The 24439-nt window shown below is 42.7% G+C and overlaps 1 protein-coding gene across 8 annotated transcripts in view; it reads left to right on the forward strand.

Moving 5' to 3' along the window:
- Positions 1-24439, forward strand: part of runx2b (RUNX family transcription factor 2b) — a 99715-nt gene that overhangs the window by 48094 nt on the left and 27182 nt on the right. For 6 of the 8 annotated variants that reach the window (XM_008398276.3, XM_081602172.1, XM_008398272.3 and 3 more), the window contains exons 3-5: positions 14659-14924; positions 16633-16789; positions 19356-19460. In XM_008398276.3, coding sequence (XP_008396498.2) covers positions 14659-14924; positions 16633-16789; positions 19356-19460 — 528 coding nt within the window. The other 2 variants (XM_008398275.3, XM_008398277.3) reach the window with 2 other exon arrangements.

Here is a 24439-nt window from a genome sequence, read left to right on the forward strand (position 1 = left end):
TTAGTGGGATGCTAGTCTTTGAACTTTGAATCGGGTGTGTAGCTGACATTGACAAGTCTCTGGGGAGAGAGGGGGAAGCGAGAAAAGGTAGCTCTCATTTGTAGAGTGGCCTCTAGAGAGGAAGAAGGAAGGAGAGAGAGAGAGAAGGAAAGAAACTGAAGAAAGATCTTCAGATTTAAATGTTTTACTTAAATTTTTGCAAACTTAACCTATGCAAAGAAACAATATACTATTTTTTGCTGGCTCTATTTCCCTTGAGTAAGTTTATATAGAAGTAACATATCTCCAAAAACTTGTTAAATTTCCCTTTAAATGAGACTTCTTATTAAATATACAATACTACTAATCTATAACTCCTAACCTTTGGTTGTGACGTACGTAATGCGGCAGGTCGACGTTTTGAAGCTTACAGCTGCAAGCGACCGTCCTCAGCTGCGGGGAGAGAAGTTTGTTCGTTCGTTCATTTCCTCGGCTGCCATTTTTACAACTACAGGCAGACCGTGGTTCTAAAACGGTGCATAAAATCAACATCATGGCTCACAACTTCTTATGTTCGCTTATTGACCTGGTTGAAATTGTACGTGAAAAATCAAGCTCAATTAGAGAAATCCCAGATAGAGCGCTAAAGGGAGATGAGAATCAAAAAGAATAGCATGAAAAGGCAACAACTAGGCTGCTGTTGTGTATTTGAATTTATATATATATATTTTTGTATTTGTGGACAAAAAATAATGACCAGTGATAAATACGACGAGATTATCGAATATTTACTCTTTTCAAACAGATGGAAGCACACATTTGCATATATAAACTGTTTTAAACAATCAAGCTGAACAGGATGTGTGTCGACAGCGAGATGCTTTCTCCATATCGCAGGAGATGAAGTTCAGTTTGTTTCATAGTTGTGCAGAAATAATCCTAGTGTCCAACCAGGTTTCCTAGAAAAAATATAAATAATTTAATAGTTTTTCTCACTCAGCCACAAAGCTTCATTCCCATGTTTCATTCTAGTGTATTGCATCATTTCACATTGTACCAAACCGTATTGTTCTGTGCAGTATTGTTTTGTATCATGGCTTAACTTGATGTATCGTATTAGATTCTGCTTACCTGAAGTGAATCATGGCAGGATTGGTGAATTCAGTCGTATTGAACCCGATCACTACCAGTGCATCAAGATACAGCCTCACTGTCTTACATTTAAAGTAAATGGGAGGGAAAGTTACAGAATAAAATAGTTTTGTCAAAATGTCTTTGAGAGTCCTGGCAGTATCTGGAGAACTGGAGAAGCCTGGCTTATTCTGATACTGAAACGGGTATATAAAGTTATTTTGTCTTTTCCTGCTACAACTTTCTTAAGTCTGCAGTTATTTTTGCTTTTGAAGAAAAAAATAAAACACAGTTTCAAACTATTCCTGCAAGGACAGCAATGTTACCAACCTGCAAAACAAAAAAAAAAGAAAGAAAGAAGAGATCCCCTGAGTTACATTTCGGGTTGTTTGAAAGCACTTTCCTCTGACTGACAGGGGCGGAGGACGTCTTTTAAGAGTTTTTTTCTCTTGTTTTTGTGTTGATCCGTGAGCTGTTCCAGTTTACACACTCTCTCAATCAAATCACACTGCTGCTCCGACGGGCTGCTCTGGCTGATCAAAGTCCATATACATACATACAGTCTGATCCTTGCTGGGGTAGGCTTTCAGTCTGGAGCTGAATCCTGTCACTCACCCAGACAGCTGCTTTCTTACAGTCGTCTGTAGTTTGGGGGGGGGGGGGGGGGGGGTTCCTCTTTTTTTTTTTTTTGCAGTCAAGTTTTCCTTCAACTGTTACTCTGTTCATTTTATTTCGCGTCTTTCCTCAAAGGAAATAGGTCTCTCTCTCTCGCTCTTTTTCTCTCGTTCCCCTTGTTGGACAGAGACCAATAACGGGCCTTTTCCACTTTACCTCCCCTGATGCTGAATGAGCATCCCAGAGGAGCGGGAATATTTTATTAGAGTGATATTTTGAAAGCTCCTTTTCTCCTCCTGCCTTTCTTCCTCTCCCGTGAAGGAGTCCTACAATGCTGCGACGCTGCAGCTTATGTGTTTGTGTGAAAGAAAACAGCTCACACAGAGCAAAGATGATTCAAAGTCACAGCTAAATGAAAGGCTGCGAGCTCTGGTCTATTGAATTGCATTGTTTTCTTTTTAGTCCTGCTTGGGAGGAGGATTACGGCGGGGGCAGGAAAAGAAGAAGAAGGGGGAAAAAAAGCCCGACAGGGACAGAAAGTGAGCGGTTTGGTCTCTGGAGAATTAGACTCAACACAAACAAAAATAGAAGTCAGTCAGTTTTTGCTGACAAACATTTTTTTAATGCAAGGGTGTTTCTTTCGGGAAGTTTGAATCATTTATTTTGTCTTTTTTCATTTATGAGAAAGCTGACATTTCAGGATGAAAATGTAGTCGGTGGATCATAGGAGACAGGGCCGGCCAACTTTAATATGGGGCCCTGAGTGGAAAGCAGTGTGGTTCCCCTGTTGCAGTTAAACCCACCAGCTACTAATTACCAGTTTTTAAATGAGCAAAGTTTCATAATTTTATCTTAAAAAGACAAACAAGTGGTTTTTAAAATTATTTAAAAACTGCACAACAATAAGTAAACTGTGAAACAAAGTTATTTCTCTTGTTTATTAATGTGGCCTGGCAGCCATTTCTGGAGTTCAGCTCAGTTGGAAAGGAGAGACGGTTTAATTAGTTAGTATATATGGAAAATTGTCATTTAGTGATAATTTACTTTGTTTTTACAGCGTCTATTAAATGTGACCACTAATACACACAATTAGCAGAATTAACAAGAAAACTAGCAATGTTACAGTTTTGAACCTTAAAATAACTGTTGGATGATGAAAAGTTTTCTCTGTGTGAATACGACTGCTACTTTTTCATATCCTTATACTCTAAATAAATATAAATGTAAAGAATTTTATTACTTTTATTTTTATTATTATAAAAGCAAATTTAAAGATGCAAAATAACCACAAATTGGAACCTTGGGAATGTTTACTTCTATGAGAAGCTGAGCGCTCATGGGGGCCCCCTGCTGGTCTGGAGTCACTGGGCAGCAGCTTATTTTGCTGATGCCTAAATTTGTGCCAAAAATCTAGAAACTAGGACTAGCCTCATAATAATCAAACTAGGAATGTTTTCCTGTGCATGATTACAAAATTACAACTAGTACACTTACTAATTGTGATAAATAATTCATTTAAATTTGTTAAAAGAAATAATAACAATAATAGAAATTGCACCCACTTTGCTCTAAAATGACTGCCAGGATTATTTCGTTTTCATAAAAATATGGGTTTCTAAAATAAAACCAACTGCATGCTCATTTAAAGAAATGTATTTCAAATGGTCTTTGCATTTTATTCGCCTGTTTTGCTCTCACACAGAACATGCACTTAGATTCACTTCATTTGCACACAGCCAGATAGTTCAACATGCACGAGTCCTGCCGGACCCTGCAGAAGCGGCGGGAACAGCAGAATCGGTCTCGCTGGTAAACAAACAGAGCGAGGCTGCTGCAAGTCTTTGCTGGGCCTCCAAATTATAGCCTGGTTAACCAAAGTCTCAGAGCCCGTCCCTTTTACTGCAGCGCACATGTGTGTAACATACACGCCCACATGCGTTTGCCTGTATGACCTGTGTGCATTGAAGGCACCGCGGAGGCCTGCATTAAAAGCGCATATGCAATCAGGTTGAGTGAGCTCGTCTGCGCGACAGTCGAGGCCGAGAGTGGAAGGTTTTATAGACATTAGCGAGGCTGAAAGCGAAGCACACCCCGAGGGCCTGTAATAAATATTACCCAATCATCAGGCTCACAGTGTGAGGTTATTACTGATGAAAAAGAATCGTTCGCAATGTAAACACGGGTTTAATGTTTACAGCTTTTAACCGTGTGTATCCGCTCTCTGAGTCTTTACTGGCAGAAGTTGGTTTCCGCGGCCTGAACCTGGTTCAGGGTGGTAAACGATAAGACTTTGTGGGTAGCAAGTCGTCAGACAGTTACCTCTGTTTTTTTTCCCAGAATGATGCAAAAACAGAGCCTTCTTGGAGATGCAGTCTCTTAAACCATGGTTCAGTGAGAGCAGGTTGGAGTGTTTAGAGCTTCTCTAATTGTGTCTAAATGAGTTCTGCAACTACTGGGGACAGTTTTCAGTTCCCCAAAGGATTCACGAACACAGCAGAGTGATCTACGGTGCCATAAAATCCAGTTAAAATATTTAGGATGATCAGTTCTCGCAAAATGATTGGTCATAAATCTCGCGCTTCCAGAGTGTATTCCGAGCGGGCAATTTAATTGTCAGCTTGAGACCACATCCCAACAACTCCGTTGCCAGAGAGGGGGATATTTAATGCATGTGACGCTGAAATTCTCAGCTTTGCCATAATGCAACACCGCAGAATAGATTGGGTTAGAGGGACAGTGTTTCGCAACGTAATTGATGTTCCTCGTGGGACCCGGCAGTTGATGAGACTCTGCTCAAGACTCAATTTAGACTCTATAAAGCTGGCGTCATCCGAGTCTTGGCTAGGCGCAGAGCAGACATGACATGAAATCTTTAACAACCTCTGGAATAACCCGAATACATGTGGAAAATCCTGGATCATAGGTCACACAATCAGACAATGATCATTTATCTCCGGGGGAAATTTCGCCAAACTTTGACGATGTTTCCTTCATTAAATCTGTAATTTTTCCAAAGATGTCTGCAGCTGATTTCTTCCGAGGACATCTCAGGCTGCAGGCTATGAAAGTGAGCTCCATCCTCTTGTCATTTTTCTCCACACGCCCACCTTGCTGTGAGTCATTTCTGACCAGTCGCCTAATGGGCTCGGGATAATTACAGGCTAAGGTTTAAGGCAAATGCCAATCTCTGAGAGAGCTGCGTCAGCCGAGACACTCTGAAATTAACTCATTCAGCAAAGGGAGCACTCGGAAACAAGACCTGGCGTAAGCGGAGTCTTCTTGGGGGCGATTCTGACATGTAAATGGGGGGGAATTCAAACCCAGTATGTGTGGCCCCCGGCCTGCATACGTCAGGTATGTTTCTTGGACTCAGAAAGGATTAAAAGAGAAGGAAGTGAACTCTCACAGAGTTGCTTTTCAGCTGTTGTCTCAGAGTTGGAAGCATTCACTGGATCTAATGGCAGTTTCAGTATTGCTTATAACAAGTTAAGGTAAAAAAAAAAAATTATGCATGTGCTTCAGCATATTTGGTCAGCCATGTTTGTGATACCCCCAGTAAAGATGAGTACGAAGCTTTTAAATAAATCAGTCTTTTACTATACAGGCATCATCTATCTTGTGAAAATTGAAACACAACTTTCATTTTAGAACATTTAGTCTCTGTGGTGGGGAAAAAGATCCATGTTTGACATAATAATTGGCACCCCGGACGATCCCTTTTGTCTACATTTTTAATGCGATCAGAGTTTCTTGGAAATTCTTATTAGTAATCCAAAACTTCCTTTTCTCTGGGGTATAAATCTGATGTGAAACTGAGGTCAGTTTCTCTCAGGCAGACAAGCAACTATGCCATTCAAGTGCGGCAGATGTGTTTTTCCACCATAAGTCAGAAACAAGAAAGCAGCTACACACCTAAGCCTGCCAATGTGTACAGTCAGATCCAAAAAATAAAACGTTTCAGTCGACTGGCCATGTGAAAAAGAAAGCTGGACGAGGAACCGCATTTATCTTGCCACCACGCATGGTGAGAAGGATGTTAAGGGAGCTAAATATACAATTACGAGGCATCATCTAGATGCCAAATGGTTGTTGGCATGTAGAAGCATTTTCCCGAACATAAACAAGTGGAGTTTGCTAAATACTATAGGACTTTAACTAGAACCATGTGCTTTGGTCCAGTGAGACTAATATTGAGTGTGTTTTTTTTTTTTTGTCCAACATTCCACGTGGGTTTGGTAGGAGTATGTGGAAAACAACCTAATGCCCAGGAATGGTAGAGGATCTGTGATGCTGTGGGGCCATTGCGGATCCACAAGTCTAGGTTTCAATGTGCGTGTTGTCATAAACTCTTGAAATATCTGATTACTTTTATCCTGCAAGGCCATGAAATTTTTCTGATACCGATCTAAAAAACATACCAACAAACCAACTCAGAAATGGTTCATCAGACAAAATAATCAGCAGCTACTTCATGGCCATTTAGGTCGTCAGGCCTAAATCCTACAGAAAAACTGCGAGGTGTGGAAAGAGGAATGGTCAAAGATGCACCTAGCTATGATCTGACTTTAAAGTCTAGAAGACTAAGTGCTGAAAACAAGGTATTTCTTGATTTTTCAGTGTTAGATTGTGCTACTGAAATAAAAGCTACTTATATATTTAGGGCAGGGGTCACCAACTCCAGTCCTCAAGGACTGGAGCAGATTCACCTCTGCTCCAAAATGTCTGAATTCCCTCACCAGCATTCATTCCTCTCTGCAATAGGCTGGAAATGAGCAGTTTATTTGATCCAGGTGTGTTTGAGCAAAGACGCATCTAAAAGTTGCAGGATGGTAGCCCTCGAGGACTGAAGTTGGTGACCCCTGATTTAGGGCTTTTCACTCATCTTTAGCAAGGGTGCCAGTAAATGAAGGCTTTCTTTCACGGACTGACTTATAATATACGTCCATTCGAGATGTGCAAGCTTTGACGGCGGCCAAACAAAACATACGGTAAATTTAATTCAAACTTTAAATACCCCAAAACTAAAATTGTGCATGGGACATTTGCAGACGTGGGGTGGTTTTTGAATGTTTATGTCTGTGTGCAATTGAGCATCCGTGATGGCATCCCTTCTCACATCGGTTTGGGTCCAGTGTTCCTCAACATTCCTCTCACCTACCTTCCTGTATATACATACATATATCCTTTCCCAACGTCTCCTTCCTTTTTCTCCCTCATTCCTGGCTCTGCTTGTCCTTCCAGTTTCAAAACTGCAGCACTGGAAATGGTCAAGTGATAGCCGATAGGTCCCCTGCGAGTGCTACCGCTTGTCTGCCTTCACGCCATGCAGTCACTCTATCTGTCTTTCCCCGTGTGTCCGTAGCCCACATAAATCATCATCAGTCAAACTCTACGGACAGGGACAACAGAAAGAAATACCCCTCTGTGAGTGCGGTGTTAGTTTTGCCTCGCATAATGTACTCGGGGGCTAAGCGCTCTTGGATACATGAGAACCGCGTGTCTTGCAGATGTACTATAAATATTTTGGTACTAGTCGGCTAGTTTGCAGGGAGGAAGTAGACCAGTGAAATACACAGAGGAAGGGGGAACGTGTAAAGTGGAATGTTGGCCTAGCCCATCTGTCTGTATTGTCTTTAGCACCTACAGATGGTCTCGGTCCAACAAAAACGCTCTTTACAGGGGTTCCTGTTCCCAGTCGGGGCCTTGTACCTATCCAGGATATGCTGCGTTTCCTGCGAGCAAATCCACCAAACCAGTCTCCGAGCGGTCATAGTTTGATTAATAGCATAATCATGGGTGATCGACGCGTGCTTCGTAGGAAAAACCTGCGGAGTTTACTGATGCTATGGCCCAAATCGACGAAAGAACTGAGCGTAGCTAGTGCTACAAAAGCTGCCAAGGGAAGGGGAGGTCAAATATGGTTGGCAGGTTTAAAAAATGTTTGGTCGCAGCAATGTAAAAGAAATCTACAATTTAAATGTGAAAGAACTGAACTCCCTCTGTTTGGCATGTTTCTGGCCCCAGCCCCAGGCACTGTCACCCAACCCCGTGAAAGAGCAACACAGACACACATCGAAAGTGAGCCGACCCGCACGCACGTACCCACACGCGCCCGCTTTGACAGCAGGTGGTGTGAGACACGTCAACAACTAAAGGTTCGCTGGCAGACTCAGAGAGAGTTCTCGGCTCTGCTCTCCGGTCGCTCAGATCTATCATTGGGGCTCTTTAATGGCAGCCTTCATCACATATTACTGCCTTATTTTCTCCTCTCCATCTTCTAGCCCACAGAAGTTCCTTTTTTGTTCCTATTTTTAAGTACAAGTGATCTCAATTAGGGACCTCCGTGAAGGCAGTAGGCGGCAGACAGTCAGAGCAATAAGAGCGGGGAGGAAATTGTCTTTATACCCCCTCCTCCAGACTCCCACCCACCCTCCTGCCACAAGCAGCGAGCAGCCGCCCCCTCCTTGTCTCCATCTCGTTTAATGCTCCCCTCTGCCTTTGCTGAGTAAAATATCAGACAAACTGCCAGCGCAGCCTCCTTCAAGTCCTGTACAACTTTCTGAAAGTAGTTACACATTAAAAATGCCCAGACACACGATCATACTAACAGGCACGCCACAGAACGTGCCGTCCTCATCCCAACGGCTCACGGTGATGTCACAGGCTCGGTCAAAAACAGTCATTAAGGGCTTAGCTCTGATCTGGGATCAGTGCGTGGATGTGACTCGCGTCGATGAGGTCAGGGCGAATAAAGCCGAGGCCCGTCGCAGTTCTCTGCCCCGGTTCACAAATCGGCCCGCTATCTGTGACTCTACTTTCAAGGCGGCACGTGTGTTCCTTTGGGCTGATTGGTTGGCGGACTGGGGCATTGGCTGGTTTTGTTTCAGAGCCCGGTGGGCTCACTTGATTGGCTTGCTGGCAGGCCACTGGGCTGGTAGCCTGCCAAACGTGGAAACATCCCGTTAGAGCTGAAAAAGCCTGGTCCTCGTCACTAGAAACCTATAATTTGGCGTCTTGAAAAATGCAGCACTGTGAAATGGATCTTTAATCCAAAGTCTTCAGTGAATGCACTTTTTTTTTTCTTTTGAGTGATGAGAGTTCACCGTGTGCTGATGTAAGAAGAGGGTGCAAGTAAAAATAGGGTTTGTAAGTGTTCTCATTGTTTCTCTTCAGAACCTAAACTTTGCTAAACTGCGTGAGTGCAGAGGCTTAGCATCGTCTTTGGATAACAAACCATGTTGTAGTGGGCTTTCAGGAAATCTTTCTAAAGCATTTGATAGTGTAGATTATAGCCTTGTCTTATAAAGGCTGCTTCATGTAAGCTTTTTGTTACCATGTGTTGAATTGTTTTTTAATCTACCTACATGAGTGAATGAACCCGGTTTGTGTCTACAGGTAACAAGAACTCCACAGTTTTAGAGGCAAGGGTTAATCTTGGGACCAGTTCTTTTTTTTTCTATTTCTGGTTCTGTAACTTATCTTGAAGAGGTATAGCTCTAGGTGTGTATCAATTGTAAGCACAGTGTTACACACCTATGCATACAAAAGCGTCATCTTTATAAGTAGAAGCAGAGTCTCTTCCATCACAATTTAATCCTTTTACAAAGTCCTTTGGCCAACGTGAAACTGGTGCTTAATGGCAAAAAGACAAATCATGGGATTTTCATGGGCTTTTGTTCGAGTTAATAAATTGCAAACTTCAGGAATTGGTTAAGTGAACATCTTTATCGCTTAGAACAGTAGTTCATTAACTGTGGTGGCACTTGGCTTGCTTCTTAGCGGTTGGTACTCATTATGTCGGTATTTGTTTGCTAAATACAAAATAACTGGCTACTTACTGCATGTGGTGTTCTCTGAAGAGAGAACTTGGGTCTGGGAATGACATCCAACAAAATTTAATCAAATAATTTCTGCTCAACGTTTGGAAACCAGTGTGGTTTGCTAATTGCTCAGTGACCAGGCAACTACTACTAACAACACAAACCGAAATAGTAAATGTTATTCCAATGTAGGAAACTGTTCTTCTGATGGTTCTTTGATCATGTACAAAATTAAGCTAACCTGCTCTTCAAATATTAGCTCCCCATTGATGGAAGGACTTACATTATGTAGTTACCTTGGAAACAACTTTTAAACCTGGGATAGTGTTGCTCCTTTGATTCTGTTCTTGTTGTTGGGATATTTATGATTTTTGTTGTTGTTGTTATGGACTCTGGCATTAGAAGCATTGTATCTCAATGGGTTAAACAAAGTAAAGTAAAAAAAAAAGTCGCATGCGTTCTGCTTGAACTGCAGCATTGTGCCATGCTGTCATCTGTTCCCAGTGAGGAGTTGTTCATTGCAAACTTACACGGATCCCTTGAAACATCAGAGCGCTAACAAGCAGAGCAGAGACATCTCCGCTTTGTTTAGCTTGCTGTCAACATAATAGACAGCGGTTGCACATATTAGCAGTTCACACGGTGCCGCGTCACTCCGAGCGGGACCGACAACAGAAACTATTCCTCCTCGTTTGATAATCTCGACAGGAAAATTAGTCACAAAATCGTCGGCAGAGTTGGAGTTTTTTTTTTTTTTTTTTTTTAAAGAAAGCAAATAATCGAAACTGAGAGGCAGAAATACAATATTGCCATAAATCACACGGCGCACATCCCCGCTCAACGCGGCACGCAGTGGTTCTCTACTGTTAGTGACTTCTCCTACTGTGCGATGACTCCAAGCCAGTGTAACACAGTAGATGAAAAACACACAAAAAAAAAAAAAAAAAAAAAAAAAGCGGAGGGAGAAGATCCAGCTGCGCGCCAGGCGAGCTGCAGACCTACTGCACGGTTGAGCGGCTCCATGCTCGATTCATTACCGCATCCTGTTAATGCAGGAGGAAGATCGGTCAGGTATCTTGTAAAAAATAAAAAATAAATTATATGTTAAAGCTTTCTCTTTGTCCTTTTTTGGGGAATAAATCTGCCAGAGCGAGGTAGAAAAGTAGTAATTTTATTCAACAGGATATTTTTTGGCACATAAAAAAAAAAACAAAAAAAAAAACGGGGGCCTGTCTGCTGTCTCTCGCGGACATCAAACGGTGAATTTTAAGCTCACGTGGAGGTGGGAGGGGTGGGGGTTCGGCCCAATATACCTCCGAATGCCAGAAAGCAGAACCTCGCTGCGTGAATGTGCAGCATATCCTGTACTACCGGGAGCTGGAAGACAGATGCTGGATGTGCAGCGGGGGAAGCAAAGCGGAGTCAGATGGGACAAACACTCTTTGATGAGCTGAGCTTGTCAGGGCTAAAGTCACGACTGACTTTTAGCAAAGGAGGAGTGAGGAGAACTGGGAGGCAGAAACCGCTCAGGCACTGGATGGACGTAAGCAAATATAGGCATAAAATATTATGCCTGATTAAAAACCGTTTTTCAGTTGGTTTAATACCTGGAAACCCAACTGAATCCCTCCTCGAATTGGATGTCAGAATTAAAACTAATAAATCTGATCGAGCTAATGGCATGAAATAGACTCAATCGTTGTTAATATTTCATCTCGGAGATTTCCATCCCATCCGTGACGTGCTCCCCAAATTGCATTTGAGCTTGGAGGCCGTCCACGTCGCTCCACCACGTAGCCTATATGCGCCCAGACGAAATTATCCCCGCTGAAATTTAACTCCGCCGGAATGACTGCAGCCACGGTTCCTGCAAAGGCCATGTTTATGACTATTACGGATTTAATTACTACTATTCACTTTTATTCATCCATGAATTTGTTAGTTGATCTTTTGAGAATGTTTGACAATGCGAACCATATTTCTGGTGTTTGAGGCACGGCGAGGGGGGGAGGAAGTGTAACTCAATCACTTCTTTTTTTGTTTTTTTTTTGTTTAACGTCCTCCACCTCATCCTCACGACGAGGTGCCAGATGCATGTCAGCTTTTTCAGACTACATATATATGTTCACATATATTCTTGGCCATCAAGCTATTTTAAACAAGAAACCACTTTTTTGAGCTTTGAAACATAACCTTTTTTTTTTTATTTCAATATTAAAGCCAAGTTCAACTTTACAACATGAAAACAAACTGCAAAACCCCCACACAGGATCCAAATAAACTAACATCTGTGCCTCCAAGTAGTCTAATTTATTTTTGAAAGAGGCCTGCAGTATCAAAGGCCTTTGTCTCAATGACTCTGAGCAATAAAAGCCTGTTTGGGAGCAGCGGGGGAAAAAAAGAGAAGAGAGAGAGAACACAGAATGGTAATACACATGCCGCTGTGTGATGTGGCACTTAGAAAAGTCTCGCTGGGAGACTGATGGGTAATTTGACTGGGAGGGTGTGTGGTGGGAGATGGCTGCGATGAAGAGCCTCACGGAGGGTAGAGGATGCCCTCTAGTAGAGGTGAGAGGGGCAGCATCCTCACTTAAAATCAAATAAATAAATAGTGTAACATTGATATGTGGATGTAAAGATGCCTGTCCTTTTTTTTTAACAGTAATGGTGAACATATTTATTTTTCATTTATTTCGATGATGTTTACAGTAAAGATGAGAGGAGCAGCATTCTCATTTAACATTAAACTAAAAATAAGAATTATAATTTTCTTATTTAATTGCTTTAATTTTTTATGCCTATTGTGCTGATGTGAATATTAGATTTGTGTTTTTGCTGGATTTTATTACTTTTTTTTTAAATTACATTTTTTATTCTGTTTATTCATTTTCTTGATTTTTTTTGTGGTTTTCAACAAACCCAGCATCGGCACTTATATTTAAATATATATATGTATATTTTCTTATGCTTGTTTAATGTTGATGTGTGGGTGTAAAGGTGCAGTTGGTGTTTTTCCAAATTAGATTTCATTCCACTGATCATTTAATGGCCTGTTTTTATTTTTATTTTATTTTTTTTTCTTTATCAATTTGTGTCTTTCCTTTTTTAATTTTATTCTTACATTTCAAACTAGATTATTTTAACGGGATGCTGTAGCAATTGTGGCAACAACAGTGCAATATGAAATGCATATTTCTAAAAAAAAATGTGTGATCTAAAAGCCCTTTTCCAACCGAAAAAAGTGACCTCTGGTGATTTTCTGTGATGTTATTGTCACTGTGTTGTTAGCTACAAATCTTATGAGGTTTATTTTATTTAACCCAACACTGCTGTGTATCTGAGTCACTCTGTTATCGTGTTTCCTTTCTAGCGTGTCAATGAAGTGGGGGGGAGAAAGAAAAAAAAAAAAGTCAGACAATTAATGAGATTCAGAACATTTTTCTTCCTCTTCTTCTTCTCCTCTTGCTCCTGCCGAAAGAAATTAAACACGATTAAAATAACTTGTAATTTCTTTTTTAGAATATTATTGTAAACTCGGGCGTAATTTCGGCAAATTCGCAAAAAAATAAATAAATAAACACGTAAATATAATTTTAAAAAATAGCGTAAAGTTTCATCTTTCGGCGTTGTGTGCATGTGGTTTCGTTTTCTTCTAATGAAACACGTATGCAATTGATTTAGCTCATCGTGTGCGGCCCGAAAAAAACGGTGAAGTCTTTTTCTTTTTTTTTTTACTGGAGTGACTTTCGTAGACTCCGTTGTCTGCTGGATGGAGAGTTGGGGGGGGGGGGGAAGGATATCTGCCGCAGCTAAACCTCGGCTTACACCTGCGCAACAGCTCTCCCCTGCGCCCGCAGTGAAACCCTACTCCTGCGCGTCCTACCTGACTCACCGCTCTCCGGTGACTCAGTGGCTCCGGCCCTTGATGGGAGCTCAGTCCGAGACGCTCCTGTGAGGCGCACATTGTCGAGCGCCGTAACTCAACACGGTCTGACTGGAAATGACCACCTCCGACGTCAGGAGCGCGCTGCCAGGTCCACGGGAACGGTGACATGTCGGTACGTATACGGTTTACACGCGCGCCGTGGAACGCTCTCGAGTGGGGGTTGGGGGGTGGTGGTGGTGGTGTGTGGGAGCGCAGAGACGACGCTGAACAAAAAACGATTGTCCGTTGTGTGTGTGTGGGGGGGTCAGAGCGCATTAGAGGCGTGATAGATCGCGGCGCAGCGCGGAGGGAGCGGATCTGACTCCAGACACCACGTGTTGGAGTCGCATCAGCGCAATAATTGCCGGGGCGCTCGGGCTATATAAACCACAAAAACGCCTGCGAACGGGGAACCCCGGCCCTCCAAACACTAACCACATTCACGGCCGCAAAACGGGATTCGTTTTTTTTTTTTTTCTTTCCCTTCCCTCCTCCTTCATCTCACCGGCAATCATTTCTTTTCTCTCTCTCTCTCTCTGCCTCTCTCTCTTTCTTTTTTCTACCCTTCCCCAGGCTTTTTAACCCTATATACAAAACCTGCTTCGCGGCCGGAAGACCTCCAGAAAGATTTGTTGAATTTGCAGGCGTCTCGGGATTATAAATAGGCTTGTTAAGTATTGTTGAGGCGTAATCTTTTCACTTTGAAACTTTCCTTTATGTGTACATAGCCTGCGGGTTTCCAAAGCGCCTTTCTGTTTGGCACAAAGACTTCAATGACGCACCTGGAGGAGCGCTTTGACTTTTTTTTTTTTTTTTTTTTAAGCAAACGAAAGCAGACAAAAACCTTTTAGACCGTCTGGTTTAACTGTATAGCCTAGTAGCGCGCTCGGAGATTTATTTGGTGTTATTACAGTGAGAGCGCGCGCCTGCGTTATGGCACGTGGATTCCTCCCTGGAAAAGCTCTCGATTTAGAAAAAACTCGTCCTTAAAGCTTTTTTTTTTTTTTTTTTTTTTCCACCCGCGGGAGAAAGTCTGCTCTGTAGTCGAGAGAGTTTTAGAGCGCTCAACCGAACCGAGAGGCAGCGAGTGTGAGAGAAAGCGGAGAGAGCCGGACAGAGAGAGAGAGAAAGCCCCCCTCTGCAGCGCCTTTCCGCTAATCCACGGTGTTGTGATGCGAATTCCCGTAGATCCCAGCGCCAGCCGGAGGTTCAGTCCGCCGTCCAGCAGCCTCCAGCCGGTCCCAGGGAAGATGAACGACGTGAGCTCCCCGGCCGGCCAGCCGGACGCGGCGGCCGCGGTGCCGAGGCTGCGTCCCCCGCATGAGAACCGCAGCATGGCCGAGATCATCGCCGACCACCCAGCCGAGCTGGTGCGCACCGACAGCCCCAACTTCCTCTGCTCGGTCCTGCCCTCCCACTGGCGGTGCAACAAGACGCTGCCTGTCGCCTTCAAGGTGAGCTCAAACAAAGTGTTGACGGTTAGAAGGAATCCCAGTAGGAGCCCAGCAAGTGGCATTCCGCTATCAACTTTGAGCTTAATGTGTTATAAATAGGGCAGAAATGCGTCTTTGAATCCGAACATATTACATTATACGTAGAACCTGAACTGATCTGAATTTGGATTCTTTGTAATGTGTTGGACTTGTGAATAACAATGTTTTTTGGGGGGATTTTTTTGCTATATAAATACACTGAATAAAAGCTGACTTAAACTTATCCAAATGTTTTTAATCCCTCTACATTTGTAATTTATTGGGTTGCTGCAAAAAATGTATTATAGTTCTTTTTAATTTTTTAATTTTGAAATGTATTTTTTTAATTGAAAAATCACCAGTTTCTATAAATGTCACCAAACATTTTATTTTATTTTTATTATCATCTATGTCAATGTATGAAATAACTCTTCTTGGTTTTTTTTCTTTCTGATTAAGTTGATTTTAACTCCTTATGATTAAAATTGTGCATCAAGAAAATCATTTCTCTGAAGTGGTTTCACAGCTTTAATGCAAAATCTTGAAAAGAAAAAGCAGAAATGTATCACAGGAGTCAAATATTTTTTATTATTATTATTTAAAACAGAGAAGCAACAATTACACCTCCTAGCCTAGTTTTGAATTACAGTTATGATGATCTGCACAGCATTTTGATTTTGATTATTAGGCTTTCTTGTGAGCCTGTGAAGTGGGCTGGCAGTGTGAAGAAACAGGTGGAGGAGGGGGGTGCAGTAGCTTCATAAAGCCAGAGAAAACTTCCTTCATCCCCGCAGCTTCTTTGGCATCTCATTAAATATGCTTTAGGAAAAGTAAGGTGACGACGATGGAGTATTTTTAACTGTTTTGTCACAGCAACATTTTGAAAACCTCTGCATGTCTTCACATCAAAAACCTATTTAGTTTTTAATATCATCGACAGCCACTGAAATTATCATGACAAACTTAAATCCTTTAGAAACGTGTCAGAATGAAGAATAACCACATTTGTTTGCTGATTCCATATTTAAATACTCAAGCACATCAGTTTTTATTTTAGCTTTTTCAACAAGAATTATTTGGTGTTTTACAGTCTAAAAACAAAAATAAATACGCCTCAGGAATAAAAAAATTAAAAAAAAGAGGCTCCAGGAATAATGTTTTTAACATTTTAGGCTTTTGAAGCCTCGTCATTTATTTTCTCCCTTGATATTCCGCCGATTAAAAAAAAATAAGAAAAGAGAAAAAAAAAGGAGGCCCTTTTAATTAGGCGGCGTATTACTCACAGGACAGATCAAAGACCCTCGTCAGTGGAAATGTATAGCTGAGGCTCTGGCTTGGAATTAAATGTGACAACTTTCTGAAATATAAGTGTTATTTCCCCCGTCGTTATTACGAGGGGGCTCTGTAATTATCGCGGGGTTTTGCTCGTCTTCTTTTATCCGCGTCCAAGAAGCTAAATGATAACACAAGGCCTCCACGCTCAAGATGGTTAACATCATAACATTTATCTTATTGTCAGATCGCTTCAGAGGGACAAATTAAAACCCATCCATCAACATGATTTGGAGGAGGATGGCATGATGGGGAGCAGAAAGCATTCCTCCATTTTTTTTATTTTATTTTATGTGTCGATATTTTTCAGATTTGAGAAAGTGATTAAAAATTTTCCTCCCCTTCGTCTCCTCGACAGGTGGTCGCCCTGGGCGACATACCCGACGGGACGGTTGTCACGGTCATGGCGGGCAACGACGAGAACTACTCGGCCGAGCTGCGGAACGCCTCGGGCGTAATGAAGAACCAAGTGGCGCGCTTCAACGACCTTCGCTTCGTGGGCCGCAGCGGCAGAGGTGAGGCCTCAGACTCTCTCGGCGCTCGCTGCCGCAGCCTGCAGGGAGCCATTAGGGCTCAGTGGTGTGGATTAGTGGCCACATTCCCCCAAAGTGGCAACCACATAATGATCTCCCTAACTCCAGGGGCTAAATCCCACAGCCCATATCCTTAAGAGAGGCCAATAACGTCGCTTCTGCAAGCTCAGGACGCCGCTTCTTTAGAGTTAATTATCCACAATAAGCAGGCGATGCCTCTTGAAATCTAAAATATTTAATGTTTTTATTTATTTATTCTAATAAAGAAGCAGTTTTCCATTTTTTTTCCCATTTCACCTTGCATAACCTCGGCTTGGTTCAGGTCCGTAAACATGCTGGGTGGTGTTGCACCCCCTACCCCCCCGCCCTCCTCCAGACCCCCCGTGGCTGATCGCTCTCTGCCCACATCCTCGGGCTGCCGGAGTGAAACAAACTCCTGTTCAGTCCAATAACATTCCTGGAGTGCTTGGCATCACCAGGCGACAATTCAGATCTCTCGCTGCTCCCCTCACTCGTTAGTAAATCATCGTATTTGCAAGTCGTGACGCTTGGCACTCGCCGCTTGCTCCCAGCCGTTCCCCGTTTCTCTGGAACACACCGTTCATTTTTTTCCCTTTTGAATCTCCCCGCCCTCCTCCCCCGGTTAAAGCGATCGCAACAGGTAGCTGTCGGTTAAAAACAAAAACAAAACAAAAAAACAAACGGGTTGATGAGCGTTGAGGGGTCGCGTGGACGCCCGCGACCAGTTGCCACGGTAACCTTTCCTCGTGCGGCTTTTGCTGAGACACAGAATCTCGCAACAGGAAGTGACACAGGAGCCAGGAGGGTGGATCGGACTACGAGGTGTCTGAAATGAATACCCTCCAGTGACAGATAAGTACAAGCGGAGAGAACTGATAGCATGTTAGATAGCTAAAAGTCACGGCCAGAGAAGAGGCCGGAGCCAGGCGGGGGCGGACGGGGATCGATAATTACAGGCCTGATGCGGACGACGATAGCGTGGATGCATGGGGCAAGTTATTCAGAGAGGAATCAGATACTCCTGATAAGATCTTTGGACTTAATGGTGTTCCTTGGGAATCGTCTAATAATAGGAGTGCAGGTACTGCATTCACATCCCTTTGACGTTTTCACGCGAGCGCAACACAACCGCAGGCTGCAGTGTGCTTCTTCTGTGATAAGACAGGAAGTGTGGCTTAATAAAGTGGGGATCACATCTGGAAAGTGCGGCATGCATCCACCTTTCACTGCAGTCACAGCTGCTAGTTTTCTGGGGGAGTAAAAGTCTCTCAGAAGACGCGACTGAGATTTAAAAATGTGGATGGCCATTTTTAAATCTCAGTCGGGTCAAAGTGTGGATGTGTTATATGTTCATGTAACACATGAAAATGCTGCGATCTGAACCCATCTCTGAAGCTCTGGCTATATGTGTAGGGTCATCACTATGCATAAGGTTCCTGCCTTGTCCAGGATAGTCCTTTTTTTAGTTCCCTATATTTGGCTAAAAAACTGGAGACTCAACGAACCAATATTAATATTTGTGTCAGTCCCAGTATTGAAAAAAATTCTATATCGGCTATCGTTGGCAATGCATCCATTTCGTAAAAGCAGATTTGTTCAGTCTAATTCTACGAGTGACCTCACGGTTTACTCTTTATGTTACGTTTTCTTTCAAATTCCTAATTGTCTGTGACTGAAGTCTGGTTAAGCAAAAATGTTCTTCAGAAAAACCGGTGCCAGTTCAGCACCAAAGTGAAGACTTCCACCATCCAGAGGGACAAAAGAGAGAAAACGACAGTCGTTATAAATCGTCACGCGATCGATTGATTTATTGTTCATGGCGACAGACCTGGATGTTGATTACAGGATGATGGCGACGTTTTCATCTCCCTCTCCCCCCTTGCACCTCAGTGGAGGTATGTGGGTCACCTGTCGCCACTGCTATCTGCCTGGCCCATCTCTTTGAGAGCCATGTTTACTGAGGTTGTAAAGTGGAAGAGAGAGGGGAGGGTTTGTGCGCCCAGACGGCTGCGAGTGAATGGACAGCTGCTCCCTCTCCTCCCTCCCTCTTCCCGCTTTCCCGTTTCCCACTTGCAGCCACGCTTGCGCGGCGCGTCTGCATACCTCAGAAGTTAGTGTAGCTGCTGACTTGGCTGTTGTGATATGATTCACAGCATTCCTCGTGCATGAACATGGGAATACACGCGCTTGCACAGACAAGCGCTCAACCCCAAGGCAACAACTGCTGGGGATTATCAAGAAAGGAAGTGACTATTAAAATGCCTCTCGCCGTCCCACACGGCAGTAGAGATTCTTGATAACGAGATGCTGGCTGCTGCGGCGCAACTCCACAAAACTAAACTGAACACTTAGCTAGCTAAACAGAGCTGATTTAATGTTGTTATTTTGTTATCGTTCTCTTTAGGCCAACATCTCCTTGTAACGTGATCACTGCAACACTCGTGACTTAGGAATGGTTTTAGAGATAAATGCCAGACATTGTCTTTGCAGATGGCATATCCTTTGATCTTCTTTGATGTCACCACAGGCAAGAGCTTCACACTGACAATCACGGTATTCACCAACCCACCGCAAGTGGCCACGTACCACCGAGCCATAAAGGTCACCGTGGACGGACCGCGTGAGCCCAGGAGTGAGTACCGATGCATGCACTTGCAGCACAGTAAGGGAGCATGCCAGAGCGCGCTAAAAACATTTCTTCCAGTTGAGTTTGTCTTGAGAAAGATGAGTCAGTGAGTGACAAGACAGGAAATCAAAACTGAAAAGTATTTTTTTTAAATTACAAATAAAAGCACAAGACAAGAAATGTGCTCTTATATTTCCCACAGTTTAAACTTTGAGTGCAAGAACAGATCGTGGATCTGCTTTTGAATCTGAAAGGGGGAATTGCTGATTTTTTTCCCCCAATTGATATTCGGTGAAATTATTAGGAATAGTTCTCTTACTTGTAATCAAATGTCAGTTAATTTGTGGAAACATAGTCGTATTTGCATATAAAGGTTGCTTCTTCTCAATGTGATCTCTTCAGTTGGATAGTTTGCAGGTATGACAATGAATACCTGCAATGTTTTGATGGTAAAATTGACAGAATCTGAATCAGTTTCTTGAGGCGTTAAAACAGTCCTGCATCTCTCCCATTGAAACATGAATCAGATAAAAATTTTAGAAAATTTGTCACTGCAAGTGTACGCTGTTCTTTTTTTTTTTGGTTTGATCAGCTTGGACCTGCATCATCTTCCCTATCGTCTTCCATCTTCCCTGCATGTCTCTGGGAATATCTTTGAACAAAATCCATCTGATCCAAATTCACCATGGAATCCAAACATCAGGATTGGGGTTTCTCGATATGTTTCCAAATGTTCTCACCCGTTTTACAACAATCAGATGCCAAAATCAACTAAGCTGTAATCCCCAAGTCTTGACTGGCTATTAGTCTTCCACCACTCTGACAGTTTCTTCTCTTATCACCACTTCTCAGTCCCCTGCTTTAGATTTTGGCAATAAAAAAAACCCAGCAAATGCAAAGCTTTATAAGCCGATATCAACCATCTAGACTTTCACAGGAGACATTTGTTAGGTTGCAGCTGTGCTTAGATGCTGATCATTTTACTCTCTCAAAAAAAAAAAAAAAAAAGGTGAGGGAATGAAAATGGTATTTTTGTTGGTTTCGCATACAAATGTTCCTGGGGTGGGACGGGGGGGCCTTCCTCTGTAGCGGTGTTTCCCAATGCTCGTCCTCTTGGCACACTGCCCTGCATGTTGTAGGTGTTTCCCTGCTTCAGCGCACCAGAGTTTTATTTATGGCTGATTAACAACGTTTTACTGAACTGCAATCATCTGAATTAGGCATGTTTCAGCAAGGAAACGTGTAAAACATGCAGGGCAGTGTGCCTTGACGGCCAGGGTTGGGAAACACCAGACTCTGCAGGACATTCTGTACTAAGAATGCGTCATTTTATACGAGCCAAGGTGTATTCTCTGTATCCTACCTAATAATTTAAAGTGTTTTTTATCATTATTATTATTATTAGCCAATAATGCACTCATTATTCGCTGTAAGACAGTGATTATTGTGGTTGTGTGATTTAAGTTAATACTTCACAAGAAGGAGGTTGTTTGATATCATTTGGGTTTGACCAAAGGTGATTTATCTGTCATGTTTCAAGTCAAACCAGGATGAATGAAAATAGGGTACGATGTCTTTAAAGGATATTAACATAATGCTATATTATGTAAATATAGTATTTCATTTTTATGGCTATTTCCTTCCATTATTCATGAAATTATGTAACTACAAAGATAGACAAATTGATGGTTTGACTGCATGAGCTTGAAGTAGTATAGAAATGGAAGAAGGAAGCAATGAAATAGCAATGTAGTGGTAAAAATGGGTTCAGCAATTAAAGTTGTAGTTCAGTTTGAGTCGTTAAATTTCTAAAAAGGAAATTTAGAAAGCGAGAAGGAAGAGAGGAAAAAGGCTAGCGGTATGATACGTGACATTGTTTGTTTGAACTAATTGTGACAATTTAGAGAATTGACACACGACTCGGCATTAGTGGCTTACGAAAGTCTACACTTTTGCAAGAGGCTTTTGCTTCTCATGGTTTCCTCAATTGGACAACATTCCTGTTACTCTGTTAAATTATCCAATCAACTCTAATGCTACTTTAATCTGGATCATTCTTTAAAAAGCCTCTTTATTTAGCCACAGGTTGTCGCTGAATCCAAATGTTTACGCCACCCCCAGAAAACTGATTCATATGGTCTCAGCTGTTGATGGGAAGACATTTAGTTGGAAGAACAACTATAAACTTAACAAACTTGTGAGTGGAGACATAAAATACACTAATATAGTGTAAGTAGTTTTGGTGTTCCTTAAAACAGCTCAAGTCGACTGGATCCTTAGTTCCAACCTGACAAGCTATCAGCCTTTCTACGCTTACTTCCGGTTCTGATAAAAACTCCACTGGAACTTGAACAAGTCCTTTAAGAGCCAGAGCATTTCCTCTGGTTTTCACAAACTGAACTGTTTGATGTTGAAAACAACAGCTGCGCTTTAACTAAACCGTAGAAGTGGCCCAACGGCTAAAAGCTAAAGCTAATCGACGGGAGACGCTAAGGTATTTCAGCTGAAAAGTTCTGACTTGCACAAGCCGACAAGCGATAGGAAGTTAAATAAAGACGAACCGATGTTCAGTTTCCTGTCTTACATAAACGTGAGACAAAGTATTCCTGAAAGGGTACTCCGGGTAGCAGAGTGCTAGCATCAGCTTCTTTTAATGGCCCACATAAAAACAACTGAGGAGGAAAAAAAAAAAACTTTACTGTAGACAACAGTGCCAACTGGTCTGGCATGCAGCTGTTTCCACAACCCTCCTCCCTATTCATAAAAAAAAACAAAAAAAACCCGATATTCTCATCTCAAGGCGTCTCAAGGAACAATATCACATCACAAACAATCCACCCACCCAGCCAGCCTGCACGGTCACATATGGCACCAGGACACAGAGGAGCCAGGAGACAGTAGGATTACTACCACCATCACTCAGCGTTGTAGGAAACCAGCGTTCGGTGCCAGAAAAACGCCTCACGCACACCCGACAGTCAGCACTGCGCAGACATGGCGCCCCGAGACAAAGGCACATGCTTGTCCTGGAAGCGCGCATGCTCTCGCAATCACGCCCACTTCATTTCCCCCACCACCGCCGCCACCGAGACCACCGCCACCACCTCCCTTTCGCACCAGTGTTTGATCAAAAGCATTTCCTGTGCATCTGCTGTCCCCCGTCAGAGGACTTTCAAACAAGTCCCATTACTCGGTGGCGAGCAGATGGGAGTCGGAACTGAGTTTGTTTAGAAAACCAGAGCCGAGTTAAAGAGACCCGAGCAACTGCACAGGAGGAATCCGAGTTTTGCTTGTTGTGAGAAATGGGGAAAAAAGTTATTCAAATCTTAATTGTACCGTGCAGCGTCTTGCAAACCCCTTAGATTTTTTTCACATTTTGTCAAGTTTCAGTCAAAAACTTGTGCGTTTGCAGGGATTTTATCTGATACACTCATACGTAGTTGTGCGTAACTGCGAGACGGGATAAAGCAATTCACAAACAAAATGTGCCGTGCATTTCGATGCATCCTCTGAGTCAGTCCCACTGCTTGCTTCAGTTGCAGCTGCAAGTGAGTTGGACTAAAACCCTATCAAAAGCAGCTCAAATTGTTAAACATCTGAACATAAAACTTTTAGTTGTACCAAAGATTCTACTTTATGAAAATGTTTCTATCTAGCCAGAAGAGATTCAACTCTATTTCAGCCTCTAACTGTTTTTTTTCTGTGTTGACCTTTATTACTTACTTCCCTCCACTGCTGGAAAAAGGAATCCCCACAACATAATGCTCCCACCGCCTTGTTTTCCCGTGGGGGCGGTGTGTTCAGAGTGACGCGCAACGTTAGTTTCCAGCCACACACAGCGTTTTGCATGCAGGCCAAGAAGCAGAACTGTGGTCTTTTCTGAATGCTGCCCGATCCCCTACATCGTTTCTGGCAAACACTAACGGGACTTCTTATGGCTTACTTTCTGCAGCGGCTCTCTTTTTACCACAGGATATATCCAGTTCATGACTGACTGCACTAGGTTTGTAGTTGTGCCCATACTCCTTTTATTTCTGGATGATGGATCAGTGCAGCAATAGTTGTTAAGATTTTCGTTTGTGCTGTAGCTCTGTTTTAAACATTTCCATTACTTCCTCCCTGGCCTGTCGGGTGTTTTTCTGCCTTCATGATGGTTGTTTGATCACAAATGTTCGCTAATAAAGTCTTGAGGACTTTAGATAACATTCATATAGAGATCCAGGATGTTTTCATACCTGATAGTTCGGCAGACTCGGTTCAACTGGGGACCAAAGCTGCTACATTTTGAGCCGGTTCACTTTCACACTGCACTGTGTGAACCCAACTAAACCCTTTGAGCAACATGTTCCCCCACTCGCCTGTGGCGGCACTGCACCAAGAAACACTGAAGGAAACAGCATAAAAACCTCTGAAGAAGACACAAGTGCAACTTCCTTCTTCACGAAATACAAACAAAAATGGAGTAGAGTCAGATTTTAGCGGCTGTGGGATTTCCTGTTTGTCTTTGTTAAAAGATTTCTCCCGCTAGTGCTAGTATCTCGTGTTTGTTTTGGCCGTGTTTACCCAGAATGCCCTGCGGCGTACTCCACTTCCTGCTTTTTGAGCGGTCTCCGGTTCGTTGGGCGTTTACGTTAAACAATCAAACCTCATGCCAGAATTCACTTGAACCGGACCCAGACCTCGGTGTTTTAGGCGAACCAGAGTTCACGTCTTTGATCCGCATCAGAACTCGATTGCAGACTTTCCAGGTAAAAGGACTGAAGTTTTATTAAAATGGGCTAAACAGAGCTGGTCTGAATGCACCCTCAGTTATACACACCTGGGCTGATTAGGTGACCTCTGAAGTGATTTGGTTGAACTGGATTTTGTTTAGGTGTGTCATTGTGAAATGGGCTGAATTTATTTTAACACACAGTTTTAGATGTTACCTTGTGTTTAGAAAATACAATAAAAATCCCAATAAAATACATAAAAATTAGTGGTTG

Source organism: Poecilia reticulata, chromosome 21 (assembly GCF_904066995.2).
Source record: "Poecilia reticulata chromosome 21, P_reticulata-male-v2, whole genome shotgun sequence".
NCBI lineage: Eukaryota > Metazoa > Chordata > Actinopteri > Cyprinodontiformes > Poeciliidae > Poecilia > Poecilia reticulata.